We start from the raw sequence: 14896 nt of genomic DNA on the forward strand, positions 1-14896 counted from the left end.
GTTTCCTTTGCTGTGCAGAAGCTTATACGTTTGATTAGGTTCCATTTGTTTATTTTTGCTTTTATTTTCTATTGCCTTGGTGTTATTAGACTGACCTAAGAAAACATTGGTATGGTTTATGTCAGAGAATGTTTTGCCTGTATTCTTTTCTAGGAGTTTTATGGTGTCATGTCATATTTAAGTCTTTAAGACATTTTGAGTTTATTTTTGTGTTTGGTGTGAGGGTGTGTTCCAGCTTCATTGATTTACATGTTCTGTCCAGCTTTCCCAACACCACTTGCTGAAGAGACTGTCTTTTCTTCGTTGTATATTCTTGCCTCCTTTGTCAAAGATTAATTGACTTTAGGTGTGGGGGTTTATTTCTAGGTTCTCTATTCTGTTGCATTGATCTATGTCTGTTTTTGTGCCAGTACCATTCTGTTTTGATTATCGTAGTTTTATACTATTGTCTGAAATCTGGGAGGGCTATGCCTCTAGCTTTGTTCTTTTTCCTCAGGGTTGCTTTGGCAATCCTGGTTCTGTATAAATTTTAAGATTATTGGTTCTAGTTCTGTGAAAAATACCATGGATAATTTGATATGGATTGCATGAAATCTGTAGATTGCTTTGGATAATATGGCCATTTTAATGATAATAATCCTTCCAATCCAAGAACCTGGAATTTCCAGGTGGCTCAGTGGTAGAGAATCCACCTGCCAACATAGGAGTCACAGGAGACGCAGATTCCATCCTTGGGTCAGGGAGATCCCCTGGAGGAAGAAATGGCAACCCACTCCAATGTTTTTGCTGGGAAAATCTCATGGGTCCTGGTGGGCTACAGTCCATGAGGTTGCAAAGAGTTGGACATAACTGAGCAGCCAAGCGTGGACACAGTCCGAGAACATGAATCATCTTCCCATTTCTTTGAATTATCTTTACTTTTCTTTATCCTTGTTTTATAGTTCTCAGCATATGTCTTTCACCTCCTTGGTCATTTATTCCTAAGTATTTTGTTTTTTTAATTTTATTGAAGTATAGTTGATTGTTGTGTTAATTTGTTGTGTTAATTACACTGTTGTGTTAATTTCTTCTATACAACAAAGTGACTCAGTTACACACACACACATATATTCGTTTTCAGATTCTTTTCTGTTACGGTTTGTCACAGGATGTTGACTGTAGTTCTCTGTGCTATACAGTAGGACCTTATTGTTTATCCATCCTGTATATGATGGCTTGCCTCTGCTAGTCCCAGACCCCCAGTCCTTCCCTCCCCTTAGCCCTTGTCAACCCCAAGTCTGTTTTCTATATCTGTGAGTCTGTTTCTGTATCATAGATATGTTGATTGTATTGTATTTTAGATTCCACATAGAGTATTTTATTTTGTGATGCAATTTTAAAAGGAATTATTATTTTTACTTTCTTGTTCTGATATTTCATTTTTAGGATAAAGAAATGCAATCAATTTCTGCATATGAATCTTGTATCCTGCTACCTTGCTGAATTTATCAGTTACAGTAGTTTTTGTGTGGAGTCTTTAGGGTTTTCTAGATATAGTATCATGTACTTTGCATACTTTTCTCTTCCAAGTTGGATACCTTTTATTTCTTTTTATTACCTGATTGCTATGACTGGGACTTCCAGTACTATGTTGGAGTGGTGAGAGTGGGCATCCTTGTCTTGTTCCAGATTTTAGCAGATGGTTTTCAGCTTTTCAGCATTGAGTATTATATTGGCTATGGGTTTGTCATAAGTAGCTTTTATTATGTTGAAATATGTTCCCTCTATACCCACTTTGGTAAGAGTTTTTATAATGAATAGATGTTGAATTTTATCAAGTGCTTTTTCTGCATTTGTTGAGATGATCACATGGCTTTTGTCTCTTCTTTCTTTGATGTGGCATATCTAATTGTCTTGTGGGCTGAATCTTGGGTTTATAGAATTTTAGAGCTATGGAAGCGTTTAAAAGTCCAGTGCTTTCCTTATTTTAGAATTAGGAAACTGAAGCCTGGAGTCACGTAAGTCTTCTGAGTTTTGGTTATCATACCTCATACCTTAGATCTTGCAATGAGGATCACCCAAGCTAATGAGTGGAAAGGCACTTACATATGAATTTTTAAGCATCAGTCATACAATAGAAATAGCCTTGTCTGCTTAAAGACTGAACATATGATTTTATAAGATAGCTTTTTTGGTTATGACAATTAAAAAATCAATATTTTTCTTTCTTTTTGAAAATTTAGATGTATCCAATTAAAACAGGCAATAGATGAAAATAAAAATGCTCTTCAAAAATTAAAAAAAGTAAGTATTACAGTTGATCACATGATTTTTTTGAAAAAAAACATCTGTTTTTACCTGAATATTTTATCAAGTGGGAGTTCCTACCCTCTAGAGTGGGTAGGTTCCTGGGTTCATGTAAGTGTTGAAGTGTGAACCAGGGCCCCAAATACTGATAAAAGTTCACCTGTGATGAACTCACCCAGCACTGAGGACTTGGAAGAACTTGGAAGAAGCTATTTTTATTATTGCATTGTGTACATTTTATGTTTTACAGTTTAGAATTGTTTTCATTTTAATCGCAGCGTGGGGAAGTAGATAATCTGGCCCAAAGGGTACGAGCTAGAGAAGCTTCCTGAGTCACACAGCAGTTCTGAGATTGGTGACTCTGCAGAAATGGGGGCAACTAGAATTTTCTCTTGGCAATTCCATCAGGATTTCCTATTTTAATATGAGCCTGAACTTCAGCAAAGTGTTCAGGGCCAGAGACTCGGAGAGCACTCAGTATAGAAGGCGCGTAAAAGTCATCTCCCTGCCTGTGTGTGAATCTGCTTTGCTGCATTTGAGACAAGTGCTTTCTAAGTATCTCTTCCGAATTTCTCCAGTGATGAAAAACTGTGATTCAGGAGACTGACTGACCCTAAATTGGAAAATCTAACTACTAGGGCTTGCAAAGGTGAAGCAGTTTTCCCAGTGTCTCACTGCCAGTAAGTGACAGAACTTGGACTTGGCACCTGTCTTTAACCCCAAAGCCAGTCCTCTGTCTGGAACGTGTCCCTTACTGACCATAGAGGGTCTGCAATGCCTAGCAACAAAACAAAATGAAACAAATTAGAGGTATGACTTTATTATGCCATTTGATTCGCATTCCAGCGTAATCTACATTTCTTTTAAACTTATTTATCTTAAGATAGGTGTCGTCTCATATTGATATTTGCTTTGTCTTGTATCACCTACTGGAGTTTTTTTTCTATTACAATAAGTGTAATAAAAAATTAATTATTTTTTTTTTAGTGAAGTAGACTTATATTCTCTCATAGGCTGATGAACCTGCACCTGTGGGAAATTATTATCAGAAGAAAGAAGAGGAGCACAATCTTTTGGATAAGCTCACTCACCAACTGCAGGAGCTTGCTGTGTCCATAAGCAGAGAAAATGGCACTGAGTAAGCACCCTTCCTTTCTTCCTTTCAAATATTATATCACCAACAGTTTAAATGTTTTATTCAGAATAAAGTCATATATAGATGAAAACTGTAACAGTATTATCTGTCAACAGTTACTTACTGTATATAGGAGGAAGTGTGAGCTTCCTGGAGAGATGTAAAGAAGTAGAAGCCATAATCTCTCAGGTAATTCATGACTAGTTGGGGGAGCACAACAGAGATGTGAAAAGCTCAACAAACAGATGTTAGAAAATAAGGGTCATGCCTTTAATGTCAGGGTTGATGTGTAAAAACAAAATTATCTGAATTATCTATTTGCTTATTTCCTCCTTTTATAAATATTCTTTTAAAAATGGAAGCAGAAACATGCATTCTTTTCCTGATGGAGTGGATGTTAGTAATAGGCTTTGTAAAGTGGAAAGAAAACTTGACGGTGTAAACAAACCCAGTTCATAGGGAGATAAAAAGGGAAAAATCAACTATTTAAACTCTTGAAATGCTGTTCCCATACTTTTACACTGTATTCTCGGGGAAAAAACACTAAAAAATATATTATTAGAAGGTTTCTAGAATTTCCATTGATCTCCAGTACTAAGAATGACAAAGTGGCTGGTATTAGACTTAACCTTCCTACCAAAAAAATGCTGTAGAATATGGACAAAATATACAAAATGGCTATCTGAACTCACTGAACATCAGCTGAGCAGGGCTGATGTCCTTAATGCAGAGAGACACAAGAGGTGACTCCTGTATTCACCCAGACCGTCTCCCTGGCGATGGTTTATGGGCTGTGTGTGATGCAGGAAGGCAGATCACAGACAGGGAGCAGCAGTCTCTCTGGGCTCCAGAGATCAAATTCTGGAGTTGCTGGGACCTAGTGGCCCAGTGGTTAAGACTTTACCTTCCAGTGCAGGGAGCTGAGATCCCACATGTCTTGGGGCCAAAAGCCCAAAACATAAAACATAAACAATATTGTAACAGTTTCAATAAAGACTTTAAAAATGATCCACATAAAAAAAGAAAAGGTCTTAAAATCTCTGGAGTTGCTGAGGCTACTGGGACATGTGGGGAGAGGGAAAAGACTTGCAGAGAGACAACTCCAGAAATCTGAGGGGACTCCTGGGCTACACAGAGCTTGATTACAGAAGGCCAGGCAGAAAGCACCTGCTGGGAGACTGAGAACTTAAAAGATTCTGGAGGTCACAGAATCCTGGAAAAATGTTGGGGTTTATACCCAGCTAGAGTAGAGAGACCTTGGTGAATGCTTCATGCATCTGGCTAGAGAGCATGTAAGACCCATGTCTGGGAGTAAGGAATACACTCTAATATTTAAAACTGTGGTCTTGGATACAGACAAAACTGAAGAAAATCTTTTCCAACAAAACTTAAAACCAGACCTTAACATAAAAAGATAACAGGACAAAATTCACTACTCATTAGAGGATGACAACATAATCCAGAATCTCTAAATATATCATCCACAATGTGCAATAATTATTAAAAATAATGACTAGAAATGCAAAAAAAGTAGGGGAAAATAAATAATAGATAATTAAGTGGTAACAGTAAGTAAAAACAGACCCAGATCTGAACTAGATAGTAGAGTAATCTGACTGGGATTTCTAAACAATATGATTAATATGTTAAAGAAAATAGAAGAAAAGATGGATAAAATGGGGGAAAAAAAGAATATTTTAAGAGAATTCAAATGTAGAAAATAAGCAAATGAACATTCTACAGCTGCAAAATATAATACCTGATAGAATAATGGCCGAGAACTTTCTAAGTCTGATTCAATATATAGCTTCAAAAAGGTGGAAAATGTCTTATAATAAAGAGAAAAAATAATCAGTGGAAGCCTAGGTGACCCAGATATGAAAATTAGCACACCAGAACTATCAAAGATCTATTTTCAATGTGTTAAGGAATTTGTTGGAGAGATAGGCAGATTGGTTGATTGGAGAGGATCTTAAGCAGAGAAATGAAAACTAATACAGATCAAAATGAAAACTCTGAAGCTAAAAAACACAGTATATAAAATGTTTTAAAAAATTGGTGGTTTGATGGATAACTGGATATAGTAGAGGAAAAGATTAGCAGACCCAAACTCTGAGCAGTGAAAACCTTCCAAACTTACACTCAGAAAGAAAAAAAAGAATGCAAAGAATAGAACAGAAGCATGGTTTAGGGCATGGTCAGAAGTTACAACCCGTGTGTAACTGAAGTCCCAGAAGCCGAGGAGAGAGAAAATGGAGCACAGGGAATATTTAAGTGAAATTGTAATTGAGGTTTTAAAAAGTTATTGATTCAGTGATCCAAGAACTTCAGACAACCCCAAAGAATAAATATACAGTAACTACACATAGGTGCGTCAGTTAAACTGCTGAAAACAACATAACGGAAAAATCACAAAAGCAGCCAGGGAAATAAACATGTACAGGCATACAATTCAAATTAAAGTTGATATCTTGTTAGAAAAAAATACAGGTCAGAGGATAATGTGGGGACATCATAAAAGAATTGAAAGGAAAAAAAATCTGTCAACTCAGAATTCTGTATAGAACAAAAGTATCTTTTAGAAATTAAAGTGGAATGAAGACATTTTCCCAGGGACGGAGGAGCCTGGTGGGCTGCTGTCTATGGGGTCGCACCGAGTCAGACACGACTGAAGTAATTTAGCAGCAGCAGAAGACATTTTCAGAGAAACAACAGCTGAGGAAATCTGTCAGACAATAACTGAGGAATTTGCTATAGGAAGTCCTTCAGGCTAGAAGGAAATAATCCCACATGAAAACTTGGATCTGCAAAAAGGAATGAAAAGCCCTGGTATGTGGGTAAACAGAAAAGACTATTTTTCTTCTCTAAATGTCTTTTTAAAAAAACACTTGATTGTGTAAAGTAAAATATACATTTAAGAATTTATAATACACAGTCAGTTTTCATTATTTGCAATACTTATACCCCACAAAATTGCTGCAGACCCTGAATAGTGAATACTACACTGTAGCTTCTAGGAGAAGCTAGGTTCCTACTGAAGCAGTGAGCAAAATGTTTTTCGTCAACTGAGTAATATACATCCTTGTTTTTTGTGTGTTTCTGTGTAAAGATACCTTATTTAATGTATGTTACTGATTTATTAATATTGAACTCTGCCAACAGCCCTGTGATTTATGCCTGAAGAAGTCTAATAGTAACACACTAATTTTCTCCATTAGGCACATCACAGCTTTCTCCTGGTTGGGACCACTACATAGCATTTCAGCACTGTATTTGGGGGCCATTAAAGATAGCATGAATGGGTTGCAAGTAAAAGATTGGAAAAAGATATTCCATATTTACCCTAGCCAAAACAAAAGTGATGCAGTTACAGTAATATCAGGGGAAATAGACTTTAAGGTCAAAACTAATTTAATAGATTAAGACATTTTATAGTAATAAAAGGACCAATTCAATAGGAAGAAATTATCCTTAATGTGTAGGCACCTAATAGGCGCTTTACAACATATAAAGCAAAAATTGCCAGTACTACAGGGAAGCTGACAATATAATCCACAAATCTTAACCACCTAATTAAAAATGTATTTGTAGAACACTGTATCCCACTAGGTAATATGCATCTCTTCCAAGTGAGATGGAAGAGATATATATGCACTTCCAAGTGCATATATAACATTAACCAAAATGAATCATAAAGGACCAATTGTCAACAAATGTCAGAGGATTGAAATCATGCAGCAATTTTGGTGACTTGGAATTACATTAAAACTCAATGACAATCCAAAACTAATACAATGGTGAATGTCAATTATATCTCAGTTAAAAAAAAAAACTCAAATGACAGAGAAATAAATAAAAATCTCCAAATGTTTGCAAATTAAATCACATACTTCTGGGACTTCCCTGGTAGCTCAGTGGTTAAGAATCTGCCGTACAACACAGGGGATGTGGGAGTAATTCCTGGTTGGGGAACTAAGATTTCCTATGTAACTACTGAGCCCACATGCTCCAGAGCCCATGTGCCTCAACAGAAGGTCCCATATAGCATGACAAAGTATTCCATGTGCCTAAACGTAAGATGCAATGCAGCCAAATAAATAAATAATTAAAAAAGAATCACACACTTCTATATAACCTAAAGATCAAAGAAAATATTACAGTGTAAAACTAAATATTTTGAATGATAATAAAAATACAGTCGTGGGCTGCAGCTAAAGCAGTGGTTAGAGGGAAATTTATGGCTTTAAGTGCAACATTTAGAAAAGAAAAGTTGAAAATCATCTACTAAAGTTTCCAACTGAAGAAGCCAGAAAAAGAACAGCAATTTAAACCCAAGGCAAATAGAAATAAAGAAATAATAAAAATAAGAGAGAAAACTGAATAATAAACTGACATATAGTAGATAAATCAATAAACCAAAAGTTAGTTCTTTAGAAAAAGTAATTAAATGAGTAAATTCCTAGCAAGACTGGTCAAGAAAAGAAAGGGAAAACACTAGCAAAAAACAAGGATGAAAACTAACCACTCAGAGCCTACAGAAATTTAAGATACTGTGAAGATGCTATGAAAAACTTTACGCCAATAAATTTGAAAATACAGATGAAATAAGTTCCTTGAAAAATAAAATGTACTCAAATTGACAAGATGAATTGAAAATCTTAATAATCCTACCAAAAGATCTACTAAAGAAGTTGAATGTATATTTAAAACCCTTTCCACAGAATAAATCCTCAGGTTGTTTCACTGACACAAATTTCTGCAACAGTTGAGTAAGACAGTACCAGTATTTTGAAATCTTTCCGGAGAACAGAAAAAGAAACATTTCCAAATCATTTTATGAGCATTATGAAAAGTGAAAGTGTTAGTCGCTCAGTTGTGTCCAGCTCTTCGTGACCCCTTGGACAGTAGCCCATCAGGCTTCTCTGTCCATGGTATTTCCCAGGCAAGAACACTGGAGTGGGTAGCTATTCCCTCCTCCAGGAGACCTTCCTGACCCAGGGATCGAATCTGGGTCCCCTGCATCACAGGCAGACTCTTTTCTGAGCCACCAGGGGAGCCCAGTATCAAGACATGATAAAAATACTATAAACAGAAGGACATAATGAACAAGTGCACAAACACAATAGAAGATGCTAGCAAATAAAATCCAGGGCACATAAAAATGACAGTCCATCATGACTAAGTGGGATTTATTCTACAATGCAAGATTAGTTTAATGTTTATTATTACTTCTTTGGCTGTGCCGGGTCTTAGTTACAGCACTCAGGGAGCTTTGATCTTCCTGTGGTGTGCTCTCTGCTGCAGCATGTGGTATCTATTAATAGTTCCCCCAACTGGGATCAAACCTTGGCACCCTGCATTGGGAACACCCCAGTGGACCACCAAGGAAGTCCTGCAAGATTAGATTAACATTGAAAAAATCAGTCACTGAAATTTACTGTATAGCATAATAAAGAAGAGTCATTTGGCTAGTTTTATGGTTAGCAATGTCTATTTGCACAAAGTATTGGTTTTTTTTTTTTTCATTTATTTTTATTAGTTGGAGGCTAATTACTTTACAGTATTGTAGTGGTTTTTGCCATACATTGACAGGAATCAGCCATGGATTTACATGTGTTCCCCATCCTGATCCCCCCTCCCACCTCCCTCTCCATCCCATCCCTCTGGGTCATCCCAGTGCACCAGCCCTGAGCACTTGTCTCATGTATCCAACCTGGGCTGGTGATCTGTTTCACACTTGATAATATACATGTTTCAATGCTATTCTCTCAGATCATCCCACCCTCGCCTTCTCCCACAGAGTCCCAAAGTCTGTTCTGTACATCTGTGTCTCTTTTTCTGTTTTGCATATAGGGTTATCGTTACCATCTTTTTAAATTCTATATATATTCGTTAGTATACTGTATTGGTCTTTATCTTTCTGGCTTACTTCACTCTGTATAATGGGCTCCAGTTTCATCCATCTCATTAGAACTGATTCAATGAATTCAATGGCTGAGTCATATTCCATTGTATATATGCATCATAGCTTCCTTATCCATTCATCTGCTGATAGGCATCTAGGTTGCTTCCATGTCCTGGCAATTATAAACAGTGCTGTGATGAACATTGGGGTACACCTGTCTCTTTCAGATCTAGTTTCCTCGGTGTGTATGCCCAGGAGTGGGATTGCTGGGTCATATGGCAGTTCTATTTCCAGTTTTTTAAGGAATCTCCACACTGTTCTCCATAGTGGCTGTACTAGTTTGCATTCCCACCAACAGTATAAGAGGGTTCCCTTATTTGCATCAAAGTATTGTTAGCCGTTCTGTCCTGTCCATTGTGTCTGTCTTGTCCAGACTCTTTGAGACCCCATGAACTGTAGCCCACCAGGCTTCTCTGTCCATAGAATTCTCCAGGCAAGAATACTGGAGTGGTTGCCGTACCCTCCTCCAAGGGATCTTCCCGACCCAGGGATTGAACCTAAGTCTCTTATGTCTACTGCACTGGCAAGTGGGTTCTTTACCACTAGCGCCACCTGGGAAGCCCTATCCTTTTCTGCTTCGCCCAAAACTCCAGGATTCCATTCGGCACCAGTATACAGAGAAGCTGAGTTTCAGGCTTCCTTAGTTTATACTATTTCGTGCCTCACTTTTAATAACCATCTTTGTGTTTAGCCTTTCTTCCAGTCTCCATGGAGCGTGATCATCTTTCTCAGAGCAGGTCAGATCATGCCCTTCCCTGCCTTCATTTCTAGGGAACACCTTAAATATAAAGCTCACACACGCTGCGTTTTGCTCCTCTGTTTTCCACCTCGTCTCTTGCTCATTCTTCCCAGACCTCTTCCTACCATTCCTGAGCTACTTGAGGTTCCTTCTTTTCCAGCCTTCTTCCTCCACTCCTTTTCCTACCTTTTTACCAACCCCCTTTACCTGACTAATTCCAACTCATCCATCAAGTCCTGATTCTAAGCCTTTCCTGATGCCCACTGTGCAGTCTAGGTTAGGTGCCCATCTTGTGTGTTTCTCTGGTATGCTGTGTTTACCTCTACTGCGGCATCTGTTGAACTATACTGTAAGTATCCGTCTGCTAGATCACCTCATTGTTCTCCCGGAGAACAGGGAGTTGTCTGCTTTACCTTTGTTTCTACTGTGTCTGACATGGAAACTGACAGGTAACATCATGATCATCGTCACTGCCAACTTTTATTGAGAACGCTGTGGTCAGACACTGTCCAAGTTTGTAACTCCTCTAATCTTCATGAGGACCTTATGAGGCAGGTTCTGTTATTATCTCTACTTTACCAATGAGAAATGGAGAGTCTAAAAGAAATCTACCCAAGACCAATCAACGAAGAGGAGATAGAACCAGAATTTCATCTCAGAATCCATGCTATAACCACTGTGCAATAACACTCAAGCAGCATTTGCTGAGTGGATGAATCCAGGACTTAAATTCAAGTCTCCTGGCCTCCAGACCAGCACTTGCTCCACCACATCAACACACTCCTCAGATGCTTTAACTCCTCTGTCACTCTCAGGTCATGTGTTCTTTGCTAGATGGTAAAAACTGTTAGTTGTACTTTCCCTTTATGTTTCTTTTTTAATTTGCCTGTTATAAATATGGGCCAGTTCTTCTGTATATAGAAGTTATACTTGATCTGTTCTGCGTTATTTCTAGTGATCCTCATCAATTACTTTTTCCAGAACTGGGGCACTTACTGAAAGAGAGGAAGAGGAGAATTCTGCTGAAGAAGATGAAGAAGAAGCAGACGAAGAAGAAAGTGCAGAAAGTGGGGGCGAGGATGAAGAAACAGAAGAGGAAGAGGAAGAGGAAGAGAAACAGGAAGGCGAGTCTCACCCAGAGGCCACAAGTGGAGAGTACATTGCTCTTGGAGATTTTATGGCTCAGCAAGTGGGAGACCTTACATTTAAAGTGAGTAGAAACAAACTGGAAGCAAACCTAAGGATAAATTCGCATACCTAACAGAGTAAGAAAACTCTACCTATATATCTGGATTAGAGATTCCTGATATTAACTTTTTAAAGACTCCGTCTGTTTAAATAAAATAAGGGATAATTATGATTTACAAGCAGTAGTCGTAAAATTCTTTTATCAGTTACCTGGTAGTAAATGGTAAGGAAAAAAAAGAGTAGATGCTCCTCTGGTTTTGAAAATACAATAGTTTTAATGTTGATAATTCTGAGCTTAGGGGTAAATTCTAATTAAAATGTTTTATTTTGCCTTAAGAAAGGGGAAATTCTTTGTATAATCAAAAAAAACTCTGATGGTTGGTGGATGGCTAAGAACGCCAAAGGAAACAAAGGCCTTATTCCGAAAACCTACCTGGAGGTTAGTCTTTTTTGTTTATTCTTTCCTTTTTCTCCTTTAAGACTTTTTTTTTCATTTATAATAAAACACTAAGTTGTGTTCTTTGATCAGTTGGCTAGTGAATGACTTAAGATATAGAATTTGCTTCAATTTTAGAGGATCAGAGCATGGGAAAAATTTGGGGCTTCCCCGGTGGCTCAGTGGTAAAAGAATCTGCCTGCCAATGCAGAAGACATGGGTTTGATCCTTGGGTTGGGAATATTCCCTGAAGAAGGAAATGGCAACCCACTCCATTGTTCTTTCCTGGGAAATCCCACGGACAGAGGAGCCTGGCAGGCTGCAGTCCACAGGGTCACAAAGAGTCGGACACGACTTGGTGACTAAACAGTAGTTATAGTGGTCTGCTCTTGTGTCGGTGAGCTGTAGCATGGACAGAGGAGCCTGGCGGGCTACAGTCCATGGGTCACACAGCGTGGGGCAGGACTGCGTGACCGAACAGTGATCACAGTGACGACTCATATGCAGGGGAGCTCCCGCATACTGAGTGCTGAGCAGTCATCATAGTGACCTGCTCTTGTGCAGGGGAGCTCCCGCATACTGAGTGACCGAGCAGTCATCATAGTGACCTGCTCTTGTGCAGGGGAGCTCCAGGATACTGAGTGACTGACCAGTCATCATAGTGACCTGCTCTTGTGCAGGGGAGCTCACGCATGCTGAGTGACCGAGCAGTCATCATAGTGACCTGCTCTTGTGCAGGGGAGCTCCCGCATGCTGAGAGCAGTCATCATAGTGACCTGCTCTTGTGCAGGGGAGCTCCCGCATGCTGAGTGACCGAGCAGTCATCATAGTGACTCGAGGGTGAGCTCCAGCGTGTCGTCACACAGTGAAGATACACTGTGGGTTCGTGTTGATCATAAAAATGAATAGACATTTATTTTTTGTTGTGAAAGAAAACTGCAGTTAACTTTTCTTATCTTCCACAAATACATGATCCTTTCTAAGATGTGAACATAGTGCATATGCATGTTGATTGCGTACTTCTTTCATATTTCATAGTTGGCACGTCATTTGCTGTCCCATATATGTAGATCAGTGCTGTTCAGTAGAACTATAATGTAAACCACAAATGTAATGTAAAATTTTCTAGTAACCACACTGAGATGTCTTGTTTTTCCTCATACCACTTCTGACACTAGCTGTGTGGGGTTTTTTTTGACACCAGATACATGTTGTTTTTCACACTGTTTTTTTGAAGCCAAGCAGGTATCCAACAATGCAGTTCACTTCTGGCACCAACTCCTGGACTTAGCACAGACCCCACGAGATAAGGGTGCAGTCCCGCAAGACTGCCCCACTTTGGGGGCTTCCCTGATGGTCCAGTGGTTAAGAGTCTGCCTACCAATGCAGGGCATGCAGGTTCAAGCTATGCCTCAACTTATATTTAAGTTATATATAACTTATGTGTAAAGTATACCACAACTACTTAACCCACACTTATGAACCTGAAAACTGAATCTATTGAGTACCCGTGCTCTGCAATGAGAGAACCCACCACAGTGAGAAGCCCACACACTGCAAGTAGAGATTAGCCCCCGCTCACAGTGAAGATTCAGCACAGCCAAAATCCAGTCAGTCAGTGAATCAACCAGTAAATAAAATATTTTAAAAGTTGCTTGGACAGAGGAGCCTGATAGGCTACAGTTGACGAGGTTGCAAAGAGACGCAGCTGAGCAGAGCAGCAGCAGCAGTCTATAGCTCGAAGTGACATTGCATGGAGGCTGGGGTTAACTTCCGTCAGAGCTAAAGACCTCCGAAACTGTGGCCTCACTAAGGTAGATGCACGTTTCTCTTGCATGTGGAGGACGTGTGGAGATGGGCAGTCAAGGGATGGCAAGGCCTTGCCTCGTATTTGACTCGGGGCTTCCCTGGCGGCTCAGTGTAAAGAATCCACCTGCCAGTGCAGAAGACACAGGTTCGATCCCTGGGTCGGGAAGATTCCCTGGAGAAGGAAGTGGCCACTCACTCTGTCCGTGGGATTTTCTTACCTGGAAATCCCATGGACAGAGGAGCCTGGTGGGATACAGTCCATAGCGTTGCAGAAGAGTCTGACATGACAGCGATTAAACAACAACAGAAGCAATATTTACTCTGTGGTTAGGTGCCATCAGCTGTCCCTAGGGCTGTTATCTCTTTAGGTTGGCAGCTATGTCTTTTAACAATTCCAAGCAGAGAGAAAGGAGAAGTGAGGAAGAAGTCAAAAGGCAAGAGCTGCAGTCTTTTATAGAAGGTTTCCTGGAAGTTACACAAAAAGCTTCCAGTTATATCTCCTGGACCAGCATTTAGTTTCTTGACAACACCTAGCTGTGAGGAGGGCTTGGAAAATGTAGTTTTCTTAGGTTGCGTGCATGCTCAGTTATGTCCAAATCTTTGCAACTCCATGGACTGTAACCTTCAAGCTCCCCGTCTGTGGGATCTTCCAGGCAAGGATACTGGAGTGGGTTGCCATTTCCTTCTCCAGGGGATCTTTCCGACCCAGGGATCAAACCCACATCTCTCCTGCATTGGCGGGAGGATTCTTCACCACTGAGCCACCTGGGAAGCCCCTTTTAGCTTGACTCATTGCTATAATCAGGGACTCTTGGAAAAGAAGAACCTGCGTTGTGATCAGTCTGCACATAACCTTGTCCCATTATTCCCCTTAAATAAATTCCTAGATGCTCATTGCTGCTGCAAAGGGTTTACACCTCGGTATATTGATAGAATTTGCCATTTTGCAAATTAGGGAAGTTATTCTTATTTGGACTCCCATCCCTAGCAGCTGAGAATATTTGTCTGTCTGCACACTTGCCATTGATGGCTGTCATCAGTCTTTTTGCCAAAGTGATGACCAAAAATAAAATGGGCTCACTCTTGTTTTTTACTTGCATTTATTGTATTGCTAGTGAGGTTGAGTGTCATTTTACTTGCTTTCTTCATTTCTATTTCTATTTATTCTTTGAAATTTGCCTTTTTAATTCATTTTTCAAAGGGATTTTTGAAAATTGTATTGCTATGGCAGAGTTTTTGTATTATCTTATAATAAGGATATTAAGCCTTGGAAACTTGAAGCAGATATCATCTTTGTTGACTTTCAACCAGATTTACCTTTAGGTAGTTAAATCTGTC

The 14896-nt window shown here is 39.2% G+C and overlaps 1 protein-coding gene across 4 annotated transcripts in view; it reads left to right on the top strand.

Moving 5' to 3' along the window:
* NPHP1 (nephrocystin 1) overlaps positions 1-14896 on the top strand; it is a 65230-nt gene that overhangs the window by 5659 nt on the left and 44675 nt on the right. For all 4 annotated transcript variants that reach the window (XM_020876750.2, XM_020876742.2, XM_020876758.2 and 1 more), the window contains exons 3-6: positions 2223-2283; positions 3300-3424; positions 11107-11335; positions 11651-11752. In XM_020876750.2, the coding sequence (XP_020732409.2) occupies positions 2223-2283; positions 3300-3424; positions 11107-11335; positions 11651-11752 (517 nt within the window). The remainder of the gene's footprint in view (positions 1-2222; positions 2284-3299; positions 3425-11106; positions 11336-11650; positions 11753-14896) is intronic.

Source organism: Odocoileus virginianus, chromosome 2 (assembly GCF_023699985.2).
Source record: "Odocoileus virginianus isolate 20LAN1187 ecotype Illinois chromosome 2, Ovbor_1.2, whole genome shotgun sequence".
Classification (NCBI taxonomy): Eukaryota; Metazoa; Chordata; class Mammalia; order Artiodactyla; family Cervidae; genus Odocoileus; species Odocoileus virginianus.